This window comes from Loxodonta africana, chromosome 10 (assembly GCF_030014295.1).
Source record: "Loxodonta africana isolate mLoxAfr1 chromosome 10, mLoxAfr1.hap2, whole genome shotgun sequence".
NCBI lineage: Eukaryota > Metazoa > Chordata > Mammalia > Proboscidea > Elephantidae > Loxodonta > Loxodonta africana.
Genome location: NC_087351.1, coordinates 118,433,097 through 118,446,561, shown reverse-complemented (window position 1 = coordinate 118,446,561; position 13,465 = coordinate 118,433,097). Strand labels below are relative to the sequence as shown.

The 13,465-nt window shown below is 60.0% G+C and overlaps 1 protein-coding gene across 1 annotated transcript; it reads left to right on the top strand.

Moving 5' to 3' along the window:
• Nucleotides 1-391: 391 nt before the first annotated feature.
• On the top strand, nt 392-12,910 carry TMEM179 (transmembrane protein 179). Its single transcript, XM_010588875.3, has 4 exons — nt 392-752; nt 7,929-8,066; nt 8,538-8,616; nt 9,676-12,910. The coding sequence occupies exons 1-4, from the start codon at nt 448-450 to the stop codon at nt 9,853-9,855; spliced, it is 702 nt and encodes a 233-aa protein (XP_010587177.1). The 5' UTR covers nt 392-447; the 3' UTR covers nt 9,856-12,910.
• Nucleotides 12,911-13,465: the final 555 nt, after the last annotated feature.

The window sequence follows — 13,465 nt, the reverse complement described above, 5'->3', positions numbered from 1 at the left end:
CACCTGTGCATGGGGTCGCCATGAGTCGGGCCCACTTCACCGAAGCTAACAGCAACAACCACGGGTAATCACAGAAAGCTGGTCTCCACAGGCGGATTCTGCATTCTGCCTGTCCCCTGCCGGGGCTGGCTTTCCGTTCTGCATCTCCGTAGGTGGGGTCCAACCCCACCCAGCCAACCTCTTCGCGTCTCTCGCGCCCCCCTTCCGCGGCAGCCGGGAGCTGTCCGTGGTGCTGCCCGCAGGCGCGACAGCCCTCGGGCCGGTGCGCACGCGTCCCCGGGCGGGGCGCGCGAGGACCAGGCGGCGCCCTGACTGCGCAGCCTCCGCGCGCCCCGGCCCGGCCTGCGCGGCGCCGAGACTCGGCGGTCCGGGCACCCAGGCCATAGCCTGCGCCCCGTGGCTGTGCCTCTAGCCCTGCCGTCCGGTCTCCCGGGCTCCGGCTCAGCCATGGCGCTCAACAACTTCCTCTTCGCGCAGTGCGTCTGCTACTTCTTGGCCTTCCTCTTCAGCTTCGTGGTGGTGGTGCCGCTGTCCGAGAACGGGCACGACTTCCGCGGCCGCTGCCTGCTCTTCACCGAGGGCATGTGGCTGAGCGCCAACCTGACGGTGCAGGAGCGCGAGCGCTTCACGGTGCAGGAGTGGGGCCCGCCGGCCGCCTGCCGCTTCAGCCTGCTCGCCAGCCTCCTCTCGCTGCTGCTCGCCGCCGCGCACGCCTGGCGCACGCTCTTCTTCCTCTGCAAGGGTCATGAGGAGTAAGTAGGTCGCCCTGCCGCCCGCCCCCCGGGCACGCGCCCCCTCCGTGCCAGCAGCGCCCCCAGGCCCAGTTCCCCAAGGATGAGTGTGAACCCCTCCACCTCGCCCTCGCCACCTCTTGGTAAACGGCCCTTTGTCTACACGCACAAACCAGGGGCCGTGAAAAGACCCAGTGCTTCTCCTCCCCGGGCGCACCGCATCGCCCGCTTCCGGGCACTTAGCCACCTCCAGGGGCAATGTTGCTCCGTCATCCCCAGGGGCCCTCCCTCCCTGGCTCCGCTGGCCCGCGCCGCCAGGACCTCTCAACCTAGTCTGGGGCCTGCGCTCGCTCGGGATGGGGGAGGGGACTAGGCCCTAGGCTGGGCCTGGTGACGGTAAGGCTTGCGTTGGAGAGGGGAGGAGAGGGTGGTGCCGGGGAAGAGGGATGGCAGAGAGAAGGCCGGAGGGAAGCCCCTCGCGACCCGCCTGGCTCTCAGAACTTGTCTGGGGGCTCGCAGGACAGGGAAGGTGCAAGAAGCGGGGCTGCAGGCGGAAGGGCTCTTCTCCTGTCTGGCCCGCCTCCCCTCTGCTCAGCCTCCATTGTCCGTTTCTTGCCCTGGCTCCACCGAGGGACAGTGGCATGTGATAACCCCGGGGTGGGGCAAGTCCTCAGCAGTAGACCCCACGAGCCCATGAACCCCTGCTCTGGGATTGTCTGGGAATCCGGCCACTCTTCTGGCTAAAACTACTGTACCCCAGAGCAGCCCCAGCGTCTGCAGAGGTCCTTGCAGGCCCAGTGCCCAGGGCTGCCTCACATCCATGCCCTGAAATCCTGGCCCCCAGTCCCCCACCCTAGCCCCTCAACATGTGTTGGCAGCCTTCGTGGCTTTTTACTCCTTGTGGGAGGGGGGAAATGGAGCAAGGGGCTCTGGGGGACCTAAGCTTGGCCTAATGGCCTAAGAGGCCCCGAGAGAGGAAGAGGGGTCTGCAGGGAGAAAGAAGGGGGACTGGGTCTGATAAGGGGTGAAGAGCCCCAGCCCCTCCAGTGCGTGAGTGTCCTGGGGCACCAGACAAGCACCACAGACTGGGGGGCTTAAAACAACAGAAATTCATTCTGTCACAGCTCTGGAGGCCGGAGTCCAAAATCAAGCTGTCGGCAGGCAGGGCCGACTCTGGAGGCCCTGGGGAGAATCCTTGCATGCCTCTCCCTGGCTTCTGGGGGCTCCCAGCAATCCTTCGCTCGTGGACACATCGCTCCCATCTCTGCCTCCGTTGTCACCCGGACTTCTCCTCTCTGAGTCTCTGTGTTTTCCAAAACCAGTCATTGGATTCAGGGTCTACTGTAAATCCAGTAGATCCCTGGGTGGTGTGAACAGTTAACCTGCCCGGCTGCTGACCAAAAGGTGGGAGGTTCAAGTCCACCCAGAGGTGCCCTGGAAGAAAGGCCTGGTGATTTCCTTCCGGAAAATCAGCCATTGAAAACCCTGTGGAGCACAGTTCTGCTCATGGGGGCCCCACAAGGCTGAGTCAACCCCACAGCACCTGGCGTGTGTTATATGGGTTTAAAGTGGCCCCAGTGAAGCGTATTATCCCAATGACGTTATGTGTGTATTTACTTATTTATTTATACCTCCAATGTTTACAAATATATATGGAGTCCCTGGATAGTACAAACAATTAATGCCGTCTGCTTTGAACCAAAACTTTGGAGGCTGGAGTCCAGCCGGAGGCACCTCGAAAGAAAGGCCTGGTGATCTCTACTGCTGAAAATTCAGCCGTTGAGAATCCCACGGAGCACAGCTCTGCCCTGACACACGTGGTGGTCATCCTGAGTTGGCCTCCACTCGATGGCACCTGTTTTTCTTTCGTTTTGGAGCACAGCTCTGCTCTGACACACGTGGGGGTCATCACGAGTCGGGGTCCACTCGATGGCACCTGTTTTTCTTTCGTTTTGGTTAAAGCCAGAATAATTTCATCCTGAGATCATTAACTTAATTACCTCTGCAAAGACCTTCTTTCCAAACAAGGTCACATTCACGGGAACTGGGGGCTACAACTTGGACATATCTGATAGGGACTTAATTCAACCCGCTGCACCAAGGTTCTGGATACGAGGTCTGCAGGAAGCCAGGGGTCAGCCTGGGGAGGCCTCTGGGTGCTGGGGGCTGTGATCCCAAACTCTGGGGCCCAGGCGAGCCCTGGCCATCCTGGGGTGCTGACTGCCTTTCTCCAGGCCCCTTCTCCTCCCTCCCTCAAACTACTCCGTGGCTGGTGTCCCAAGGGGACGTCATCTGCACCACGTTGCCAAGCTGAGTGGACCCCCATCAGTGCCCCTGTGCAGGTGGGGTCAGGAGGAGCATCCCTGAGGGTCTGAAGGAGGGGATGGGGGTGGGGGAGGACAGCCTACCAGGAGTGGAGGCCCCTCAGTCTGGGAAGCTGGGGGTGGAGGGGACAGGCCATGTAGGGGCTTTGGTTTGGCCATCTGTCTGTGCATATGGCTCCAGCCTCCTGGGGGCTCCTACAAGGGAAGTGGCCTTCAGGGGCTCGTGGTCTAGCTGGGGTGGACCTGAAGATAGCTCCTTACAGAGAAGCTAGCCTGCGTGGCTCAGAGTGGGAGAGATTCCAGAGGAGGACCGACCACCAGGTTCTGCAGGGGAGGATGAGGGGAGCTGAGAGCCCCCAGAGCTTGCAATAAAGGATTCCAGGACACGTGGGTGCTGCCCGTTTTGTACCAGTTGGCAGCAAACCTGGGGACTTGGCCAGTAGCTGATTCTTGGACAGAGCTGTTCCCTGGATCATCTCAGAAGCTGCCCGCCCACCCACTGAGATAGCCATTCTCAGTCCCAGTGTAAGATGGAGACCTGGGACGCAGGGGCCCTCCTCCTCCATTGTGCGGAGTGGACTGAAGTCCTGGCAGGCCCATCGCCCCTCACTGGCCCGTGGTGGGATTTGAGAGCCATTAGATGACTTGGCGTGTACGTGGTCTTGGTGGGGGGAACTTATTGTGTACCACCATGGCCTTGACCCTCCAGAAGCTGGACACGCAGTCCCTGCTCTCGTGGCTGTGGGCCTGGCTGGTGGGAGGTCTTTACCCTTTGCTTCCGGTGTAGATTTCCCCATCCTCCCTCCAATGACCTCTGTCCACTCTCTGGCCATCACAGTCAGTGCTGGGCCCAGGGACATCAGTGATATAATGTCCTTCTTGGCCATCTGGCGTTATTGGCTGACATCACGTGGTTGTGCATCCATTCTGTCTCCTCTCTGCCTGCCGCACGGTCCAGCTGGTGGTCAGTCAGCTGCAGTGATCACGTTGGAAGTGTCAGCCCTTGTCTTAGTTCTGGGCATCTTGTCCTGTTTGGAATGACGGAGGTCTGGCTGTAGGACTGGGTTGAGGTTTTCGGCATGTCCTAGGCCACAGGTGTCCATCGAGGGGACCCTAGACTGGAGGACCCCTGGGGCTGGATGGGTGAAAAAGATGCCTGGGTGCTGAGGACTAGGGAGTTGCCACGTCTGCCTCACTGTCTTGGCACCGATGTCCTATAGATTCACAATCTGGCCGGAGGTCAGCACACCAAACTGCCCAGGGAGGCAGTGTCTGCAGAGTCCAGCTCAGCTGCTGGTTAGGTGTGTGGACCAGGTGACAAGTGCCAGTGGGTGAAGAGGACCCACGTCAGCCAAGAGGCTGGGACAGGCATTTAGAGTGAGCTCCTGTGATGGCTAAGGGCTCTGGAGTCCATTGGTGGGCCCTGGACACAGCCCACCAAGGTCATTGCTGCCTGTCAGACTTTGGCATGGCCGGCAGAGCCTGTGGAGGGCGGCTGCTGTGGTTGTTGTCAGGTGCTGGCCAGTCGTCTCCAGCTCACGGTGACCCTGGGTGTGACAGAACAACACACTGCCCAGTCCTTCACCTTCTTCATGATTGTTGGCATGTTTGAGCCCATTGTTGCAGCCACTGTGTCGATCCGTCTCATGGAAGGTTTCCCTCGTCTTCACTCTCCCTCCACCAAAATGATGCTCTCCTCTAGCAACTGGCTTCTTTTGGTGATGTGTCCGAAGTAAGCGAGTTGAAGTCTTGGACAATATTCTGTGACCCACAGGGTCTCCATTGGCTGATTTTCAGAAGTTGGTCACCAGGTCCTACTTCCTAGTCTTTCTCAGTCTGGAAGCTCTGCTGAAACCTGTCCACCGTGGGTGACCCTGTTGGTATTTGAAATCCTGGTGACATAGCTCCCAGCATCATAGCAACACGCAAGCCACCACAGTACAACAAAGCGACAGACAGATGGTGGTTGGGGTTGGCACAAACTCTAATTCTCTTAAGCTGCACACTAGGCACCCTCCTCGGTACCAGGGCAGAGCCCTGCCCACTGGTCTGTTCCAGGGTGCTCTAGGCGGCGTCCCTGCTGCTGGGCCAGATGCAGTGTCTCAGGTGCCAGCCCCTCCACACAGGCCATGTCTTCTGAGGAACAGAGTCCCTGACAGCACGAGTCCAGGAGTGTAAAGGGTTAAAGGGTGAGGGGCAGGTTTTTGCAGAAGGGGTGTCACCTCGGCACCCCACTGTTAGTTGCTGAATGAATGAATGGCACGTGTGGCTTTCTATTGCTGTTTCAGGTGGGCCGTGGGCCAGGGGCTTGGGTCAGCCCCCCCACCCCAGATGTGGGCCGCAGGCTGGGCTGGGGAGCCGAGAGCAGGCCGGGTTAACACACCCCATCTGCGGCCCACGCATCCTCTCAGCCCTCTGAGGCTCCGCTTTGCAGGTCGGTCACCATGGAGACGGCAAGTCTGAGCAGTGCCCTGCCAGGCAGCCAGACAGGTTAACCCGATGTGTGCCGGTCTGAGCTGGCCGGCTCGAGGGGGCAGCTGACGCTCTGGACTCACCCATCCCCCGACATCTGCAGGACCCAGCCGGGTCCCGTGGGGACAACCAGACAGGACGGGAGGGGGAGATGGCACTGTGAAGTTGCTTCCAGTGGTTACTGCAGGTTGGCGTCCCTAACGTGGCTCAGGAAGAGGGCGGGAGCTCCAGAATTGTGTCCAGCTATTGGGGGTTTCCAGGTAATCAGATTTCCTGGCTGTAGGAGGTTGTGTTGTAAACCACCCTAGAGACAAGAGGGGGCAGGAAGTGGCAGGAAGTCGCAGGAGGAGGCAGGAGGGGGCAGGAAGGGGCAGGAGGGGGCAGGAAGGGGCAGGAGGGGGCAGGAAGGGACAGGAAGGGGCAGGAAGGGGGCAGGAAGGGGCAGGAGGGGACAGGAGGGGGCAGGAGGGGGCAGGAGGGGACAGGAGGGGGCAGGAGGGGGCAGGAGGGGGCGGCCCCAAGCACTGGGTGTCTCACGTGTTCTAGGCGCTGGGTGCTTCCCAGGTGCCGAGTGTTCTGGGGGCTGCTGGGGAGACCCTTGGCAATACCCTCGAAGGTGGAGTGGGCTGTGATAGGCTCTTATTATAACTATAACTTAAACTATAGGCCCGACCCCCTACTCAAGGCCTCCCAGAAAGATTTTGGGGTTCAGCATTGAGTCTACCAGGGTCCCAGCAGGGAACAGATGGTTCCCTCGAGGGGGGCACAGTTCAGGATGGCTGGCCGACAGATAAGTTCACAGAGGTGGGGACTGGGCTTGGGGACCTGGAAGGGGCAGATCATGTATAAGAGGCCAAACCGAGGAGCAGGGACCTTTGGTTTGGGGACACGCCAGTCCGAAGCAGCTCCCAGGAAGGGGCCTGGGAATAAACACCGGCCTTCATTCTCTTCCCCTCCCACGCCTTACTGGGGCCCCCCTTGATCAAACCTAGCCAGAAGCCAGGGGAACAGGAGCCATCACCAGGGTCCATGGGGTCACCTCCTGGCCAGCACACGGTGTGGATGGGGGAAGTGGCTCTGAAGGGCAGGTGGAGGATTCCGGTGCATGGGTGGTTTGGATTTGGGCGGGTGGCATGGAGCCTCCTGCAGGGACAGTCAGGGCTGTGGGTCGGGCAGGGAAGGTGTCACACTGAGTGGGGATGGACCCACACGGCTCACGTCTGTGCAGGTTCCGCTCTGGTGTTCTGCTGTCCATTTCGGTTTGGGAATTGTGGGTCAGGGTGTGGGCTGTGGATCGTGTTACTGACTCGTGGCCTTCATCCCTGGCAGTGATGATGGTTCAGAGGCATGGCCCCCCCAGTACAGAGCACGTGTGTGTGCATGTGTGTGTGTGAACACACACATGGTGGGCCCTGCTTTTCCCACCCTCCTGGAGTTTTTGCTGGCAGCTCATCCTTAAGCACCCTTGGGGTAACTCAGCCCCCCAGCCCTGGTGGATGGCTCCCCTATACCTGCTGTCTCGGCACTGCACCTTGGGGCAGTGTGGCTGGAGGGGGGCCTGTCTGTGGCTGCCCACCTGAGACCTGAGACACCAACTGGCCCTGACTACTTTGAGTTGGGGCCTGGGCCTTGGTTTATCCTGCTCACGGGCTGGGGGTGCCTCCTAGGGGCCAGGGTGGCACTATTTTAATCTCTCTGTTCTCAGTGTCTCACTCAGGGCCAGAGTGGATGCTGAAACAGTGCTGTTGACGCATGAGTGAATAAATGAGTGCAGAATGAATGAATGAGTGAGTGAGGGAGGGAATGGATGGATGGGTGGACAGTGAGGGAACTCTGTTTTTCCTCAATCGGTAGCTACCATCACCAGTGACAGTGGCTTTGAAGTTTTCTTGGCCAAGATTCCAGCTGAGCCCTTGTTGATTAAATGTTCACCCTGAAGCCGGTCTTGTTGGTCATTTTATTTGGATCCAATGTGGGAGAGCGTCGACGTTCGTATCAAATCACCTGGCTGTGGGTTAGGGCCGCCTGGTCTCAGGGATGGACATGGCCCTTCCTTGGCTGCCCAGCTCCTTGCTGCCTTCCCCTCTGGGGTTCTCCTGGTGGGACTGACCCCCCTGCCTTGACAGCCAGGCCCCAGCATGCATTCCAGGCTTAGCCAACTGAGCCCATGCTCAGGACTTGAGTCTCAGGGTGTGTTCACGAGTGGTGGGCGTTTGTGGCCGAGGCAGGGAACCTGGGTGGTCCTGACCGCACGCCCTGTGCTCCTTATGACTGGCCCCGGGGAGGCTTTCAGCATTCCCCGTCTGTCCTGGGTGGCCCCAGGGGACTCTCACTGTCCCCCCATCTGGTCCCAGGGGTTCCCAGTGGCTCTCAGTGAAGGTCCCTCTTTGTGTCCCTGCAGCTCTTTCTTCTATGCCTTCCTGAACCTGTTGGTCAGCGCCCTCGTGGTCTTCCTCGTCTTTATCGCCAGTACCATTGTGAGTGTGGGATTCACCATGTGGTGTGATGCCGTCACTGAGAAGGGCACTGTGCCGCACAGGTGCGCTGGGCCCCCCACCTGGAGACCGCCACTGTGTCCCCACCAGGATGCCTCTCTGCTCACGGTCCCAGCCCCAGCCTGCAGCTCTGCCTCCCATGCCTGGCCACCCCTCCCAGAGTCTCCTCCTCCAGGCTAGTGGTGGCCCTGGCCCTGTCCCAGCTCTGCACAGCAGTGAGACCATGAGCCCTGAGGGTGGGACACGGTGGGAAGGGGCCAACCAGCAGGTGTCGGAGATTTGGGGTTCCCGACATTGCAACCTGTGGATGGATGGCGGAGTTCCTGCCGGCGTCTGTGTGGCCCCAGGCATTGACCCCAGAGCCCCTGTCTGCCCCCTTGGTGACAGCCCCTCCCCGTTAGTGGGTGATGCTCCCACTGTCCTTGGGCTGCTCCTGGGCCAGCTGCTGTCCCCTCCCAGGGCTGGTGGTCACCGCCCACCTGCTGTCCCCGCCCACCTGGAGTCTTGCGTTTTAGCTGCGAAGAGCTGCAGGACGTCGACTTGGAGCTGAATGTGGACAACTCCGCCTTCTACGACCAGTTTGCCATTGCCCAGGTGGGCTGCAGACGGGGAGGGTGTGTGTACGCGTGTGTGTGCATGTGTGTGTGCGTGTGTGTGCTCGTGTGTCTGTGTGGACACATGTGTGGATGCGCGTGCACACATGTGCAGTCCTGGGGAAGGGCCAACAGTCCAGGGCACTTTCTGGAGGGAAGGGCCGGTGTTGGAGCTCCCTGGGGGCAGATAGAGCATGAAGCGGGACGCTGGCTGGTGAGAAGTTTGGGTGTGGGTCAGGGACTCCATGTGCTGGGATTTGTCAATGAGGGTCATAGGGCAGGACCTGGGGTCAGGCCTGGCCCCTGAAATCCCATTGTGCTCCAGGCCCAGAGGTCAGGAGTGAGGGGTGCCAGGCAGGGAGGCCATCCACTTCACACCCCCCAGTGGCCTCTGCACTGGCCAGTGGCCGTCCCAGACCTTTGCCACTGAGTAGCCCTCAGGCTGTGCCCGCCCCCAGGTTCCTTCTGAGCCAAAGACGCTTTCACACCAATCGGTGGGAGTCACCTCGACCCTAACTTGCTGCAATTAGATCAGGCATTGTGAGCCTGGGTACCAGCGTGCTCCAACAGGAATCTGTGTTTACCACTTCTCCAGCCTTGTTCTAATTAAAGCGTGCCTCCTTCAGATGTTTGAAAACAGCAGAGAAAGGTCAGTTGGAGGCGATGTTGTGATTCACTGCCTCTCTGGGCTGATCAAGCCCCCGGTGGGTTGAGAGTGGGCTGCCCCAGCCCCGCTCCTCCGTGGGGACCCCCGCCCCAGCCTGGGGGAGTGTGTCAGAGTCCCTGAGAGCAGGTGCGCACGGCTGGCAAGGACGGCTGTGTGGACACGGTTACACCAGTGTGGGCTCAGCCTGCTCCCTGAGGCAGCTGGGGTGGGGGGCTCCAAGCTGTCTGCCCGCCGCCCCAGTACTCACTTCCCCCTCAGTGTATCCTGGCCTTTCCACTGGCTGCCTGGACAGGTGTGCGTGCACCTGAGTGAGCCACACCTGGTGGGTGGACATGGGCCCCTCAAGTGGGGCGGCCCAGCTGGCCCTGACCTCTGTCTCTCTACCCCGTCTAGTTCGGCCTCTGGGCCTCGTGGCTGGCCTGGCTGGCCACCACCGTGCTGGCCTTCCTGAAGGTCTACCACAACTACCGCCAGGAGGACCTGCTGGACAGCCTGGTCCACGAGAAGGAGCTGCTGCTGGCCCGACCGGGCCCCCGCGCCACCTGCCAGGAGGACAAGAATGCTGTCATCTAGCCCCCACCCCACCCAGAGTCCTGCCCATCCTGGGAGCTGGGGCTCTGCCTACCCCCCAAGCCGTGCACAGCTTTGCATGCCCCCTCCCTCTTGGCCCTGTGTGGACTGCAGGTGGCCCCGCCCTTCAAGAGCCCAGTGTCTACCCGGGAAGAGGAAACCGTGACTGAGAGGGGCATGGGCCTGAAGATGGGGTGTTGGAGAAACCTGGGGTTGTGAGAAAGTCTGTCAGGTGCACCTTAGAAGAGACTCGTGTGGGCTGGGCCCTTCCAGGCGTCCTGCAGGGGCAGACACACCCATCCCAGCAGGACATACCTGTCTTGGCAGAACACACCTGTCCCAGCAGGACACACCTGTCCTGAAGGTCACACACTTGTCCTGCAGGTGTGGACACACCTGTCTGCCAGCACTGGCCTGGGTAAGCCTGGGGGGCTGAAGGGTGGGCTGTGGCCCCTTGGGTCCTCTGGGGTCCACATTCTGTGTGCCGATGTGCTGTGTGCCACTTACCCAGGTGTGAAGGTGCTTTGCATCTGGTCAGTTACCTGCACGATCCCGGGAAGCACCTGTCCCCAGAGTGGCTCCCCACCCCGCGATGGCCAGATGTCCTGGCATCGCTTGCTGCTGAATCTGGGAGCAGGGCCTCGAGTGCGGGAGAAGCTCCCAGTGCGTCCCCCGCCTCTGACCTGGGCGCCCCTCCTCCCTGCTGGGTGCTGAGTCTCCCTCAGCTCCTGCTCCAGGATCCCTCCCCTGGGAGCTGGAGCTGACCCAGGTTCAGGGATGGTGGTGTCACCTGGATCAGGTATCATGCTGGATCAGGTGGTGGCTGCCTGTACATCCTGGGGAATGGCCGTGCTGTGGGGACCTGGCTGGGGGAGACCACATGGTCTGGCTGGGGGAGGCCCCAGTGAGCTTGTTTCTCTGTGTGGGCTCTGCCTGTGCTTGGGGGTGATGAATGCGGGTGTTTGGGCGACAGGGCTCCCCCTTATCTAGTAGGGGAGTGAACATGCACACGTGGAATGAGGGGACCGGTGACACTGCAGCTGTAGGTCTGTGTGTGTGCATGCGAGTGCATGTGTGAGTGTGTGAACGTGTGTGTGCATGCGTGAGTACAAGTGTGCACATGAGTGTGAGTGTGCATGACTGTACGTGTGTGTGCAGTGTGTACCTGTGTGTGTGTGTATGTGTGAGTACAAGTGTGCATGAGTGTGCATAAGTGTACCTGTGTGTGCATAGTGTCTACCGGTATGTGTGTCCGTGTCAGTACAAATGTGCATATGAGTGTGAAAGTGTGTGCATAGTGTGTGTGTACCTGTATGTGTGTGTGCGTTTGTGAGTGTGTGTGTGTTTACCTGAGTGTTCTTGTGTGTGGGTACATGTGTGTGTGCCGGAAAGTTGTAGTGTGCGGGCTCTGTGTGGGGCAGAGGTCAGAGAGAGAATGGGGTACACTGAGCTCCTTCTCCGTGGCCCCTGTTCCCCTTGGGTGCCCACCGAGTACCTCTGCCTGAGAGGAGGGTGGTATCACCCCCACTTTGTAGAGTCTGCTGCACTGAGGCCCATGGAGAGGGGTGGCACCTCAGCTGGAGTAGCAGGCAGGCTGAGAGGCTGGGTGTGACCTGGGGACCAGGAGCTGGTTCCCCTGCCTCCGTGGGGAGCCACCAGAACTGTTGGGCTGTGCGGCCCCAAGCCGGGCACTGGCCCCCCTGACTCCCCCAGCTGTGGGCCCCCCCACCCCGGGAAGTGTGCCTGTGAGCTTGCCGTCCTTGCTCCCAAGGGTGGGGGGCCTCAGGGGTCAGAGTGCACATCTCCCCCATGGTGGAATGTACACACTTTCCTTCCCCTGTGCTACAAAGCTCTCTCTGTGCCACTGCCCCCCGGCTCACCATCTGGGGTGTTTCCCCTGTCTATCACCAATACCGGCTGGTCTATCTCCAAACAGGGAAAACCAGGAATCCCAGAGGCACCCGTGGCCCCAGGCCTGGTCTGGCTGCCAGGTGGGGTTGCTTTCTGGTAAGGAGTGAGGTTGCCTGTCAGGCCAATGCACAGGGTCCAGGGTCAGAGCCCGACGGTCAGGGCCCAGTGGGCATAGCACCTCAGAGCCCACTGGGCATGTCTAGGAGCACCTGAGTTCTAGGGGAAGGTATATGGCAGAATCCGAGGCCACAAAGCTGATCTGGGGTCCCAGGCTCCCTGCTGGCCCTACCCCAACCCACTCTATGTGCTCTAATCCCTTCTTGCGGGACCCTGTCCAGACGGAGAGCTTCTGGTCCCCCCAGGAGGCAGAGTGGCCCATCTGGCTGGTGGCCACCAGGACCACCCAGGAGGGCTGGGCAGGGCAGGAAGGCCGGGGCCAGGTCCTTCCTTGGCAGCTGCCCCTCCTGGGTCCAGGGACCTGGTCTGGGCAGCCCCGGCTTGGGGGTCAGCAGAGGCCTGCCTGTGTATTCTGCAGAGTGGGGATGTCCTGACGCACGAACCCATCTCCGCTGTGCCTGCACCCCTGCACCCAAACACCAGTGCTCTGGGTGCTTCTAGGAAGGGGACAGCCAGAGGTGTGCTGGGGCACCAGGGGGGCTGACTCGCAGCAGGCCTGGTGCTGGGGTGCAGAGAGGAGGTGGAGGACATGACTTGGGGCTCCTGAAATGAGCCCACAGCTTGGCCCTACGACCCTATGACCCTTTGCTTTCCTCCTTGCAGCGGTTTTGATAGCAGACATCCTTGTCCTCATCCCTCCTCTGGCCACGCGGGGTGTGACTATTCTTAGACCTTACTCGTATCTGTTTCTCAAAGTAAAAATAAAAACACCCGACTCTAGTGTGGGCGGCAAGGAGTCTCTCTGTTCTTTCTGTCCGTCCCTCTCATCAGCTCACCTTATCTCCGTTGTCTTAACTACTTAAGTTTTAAGATGAAAACGTTGCCCCTGTTGCTTGAGTCTCAGACATGGAAAGGAAGTGGACACTGGGCTCCCCGTGGGCATGATTTCATGTCCGTTTCTGGGTGGACTTGACTACCGAGCCCCACTGCGCCTGGCCCCTGTGGGCAAAGCTCAGCCCAGGAACACATTATTGAGCAGCATTTTTTCAGAAGCAGCAGGCCGTGTGTCTTGTGGGGCCATGCTAAGGACGGAATTGTGTCTCCTGGGGGACACCCACCTGGAAGGGGGCTGGCCTCCCAGAGGAAGCCTCCCACCCCACCTCCATGGGCTGCCATGAGGGCTGAGAGGGGCTCCCCTCCCCCCAGCTGAGTTAGGTATTGGAATCCTACCTCCTAGGCTGCTAACCAAAAGGTCAGTTCGAATCCACTAGCTGCTCCTTGGAAACCCTATGAGGCAGTTCTACTCTGTCTTTAGGGTTGCACGCTTTGAGCTGGAATCAACTCAACAGGACAGGTTTGGCTTTTTTTCTTAAATACCTGTGAACGTAATTCTGTTTGGAAATAGGGTTTTCATTGTCCTGTTAATGAGGTCACAACAGCGCAAGGTGTGTCTTACACCAATCACTTTTGAGATGTAAACAGGACAGATAAAGCACAAAGGGGAAGGTAGATGCCAGGGAACTGGGGAGCCAACTGGGGCTACAGGAGCTGAGACAAGGATCCTCCCCCAGAGCCAACATCCTGA

Excerpts from the sequence above, each read along its gene's own strand:
- TMEM179 (XM_010588875.3), top strand. The coding sequence starts at position 448 with ATGGCGCTCAACAACTTCCTCTTCGCGCAGTGCGTCTGCTACTTCTTG. Across the intron at positions 753-7,928 it reads CTCTGCAAGGGTCATGAGGA|CTCTTTCTTCTATGCCTTCC; the intron begins GTAAGTAGGTCG and ends GTGTCCCTGCAG. Across the intron at positions 8,617-9,675 it reads ACCAGTTTGCCATTGCCCAG|TTCGGCCTCTGGGCCTCGTG; the intron begins GTGGGCTGCAGA and ends TACCCCGTCTAG.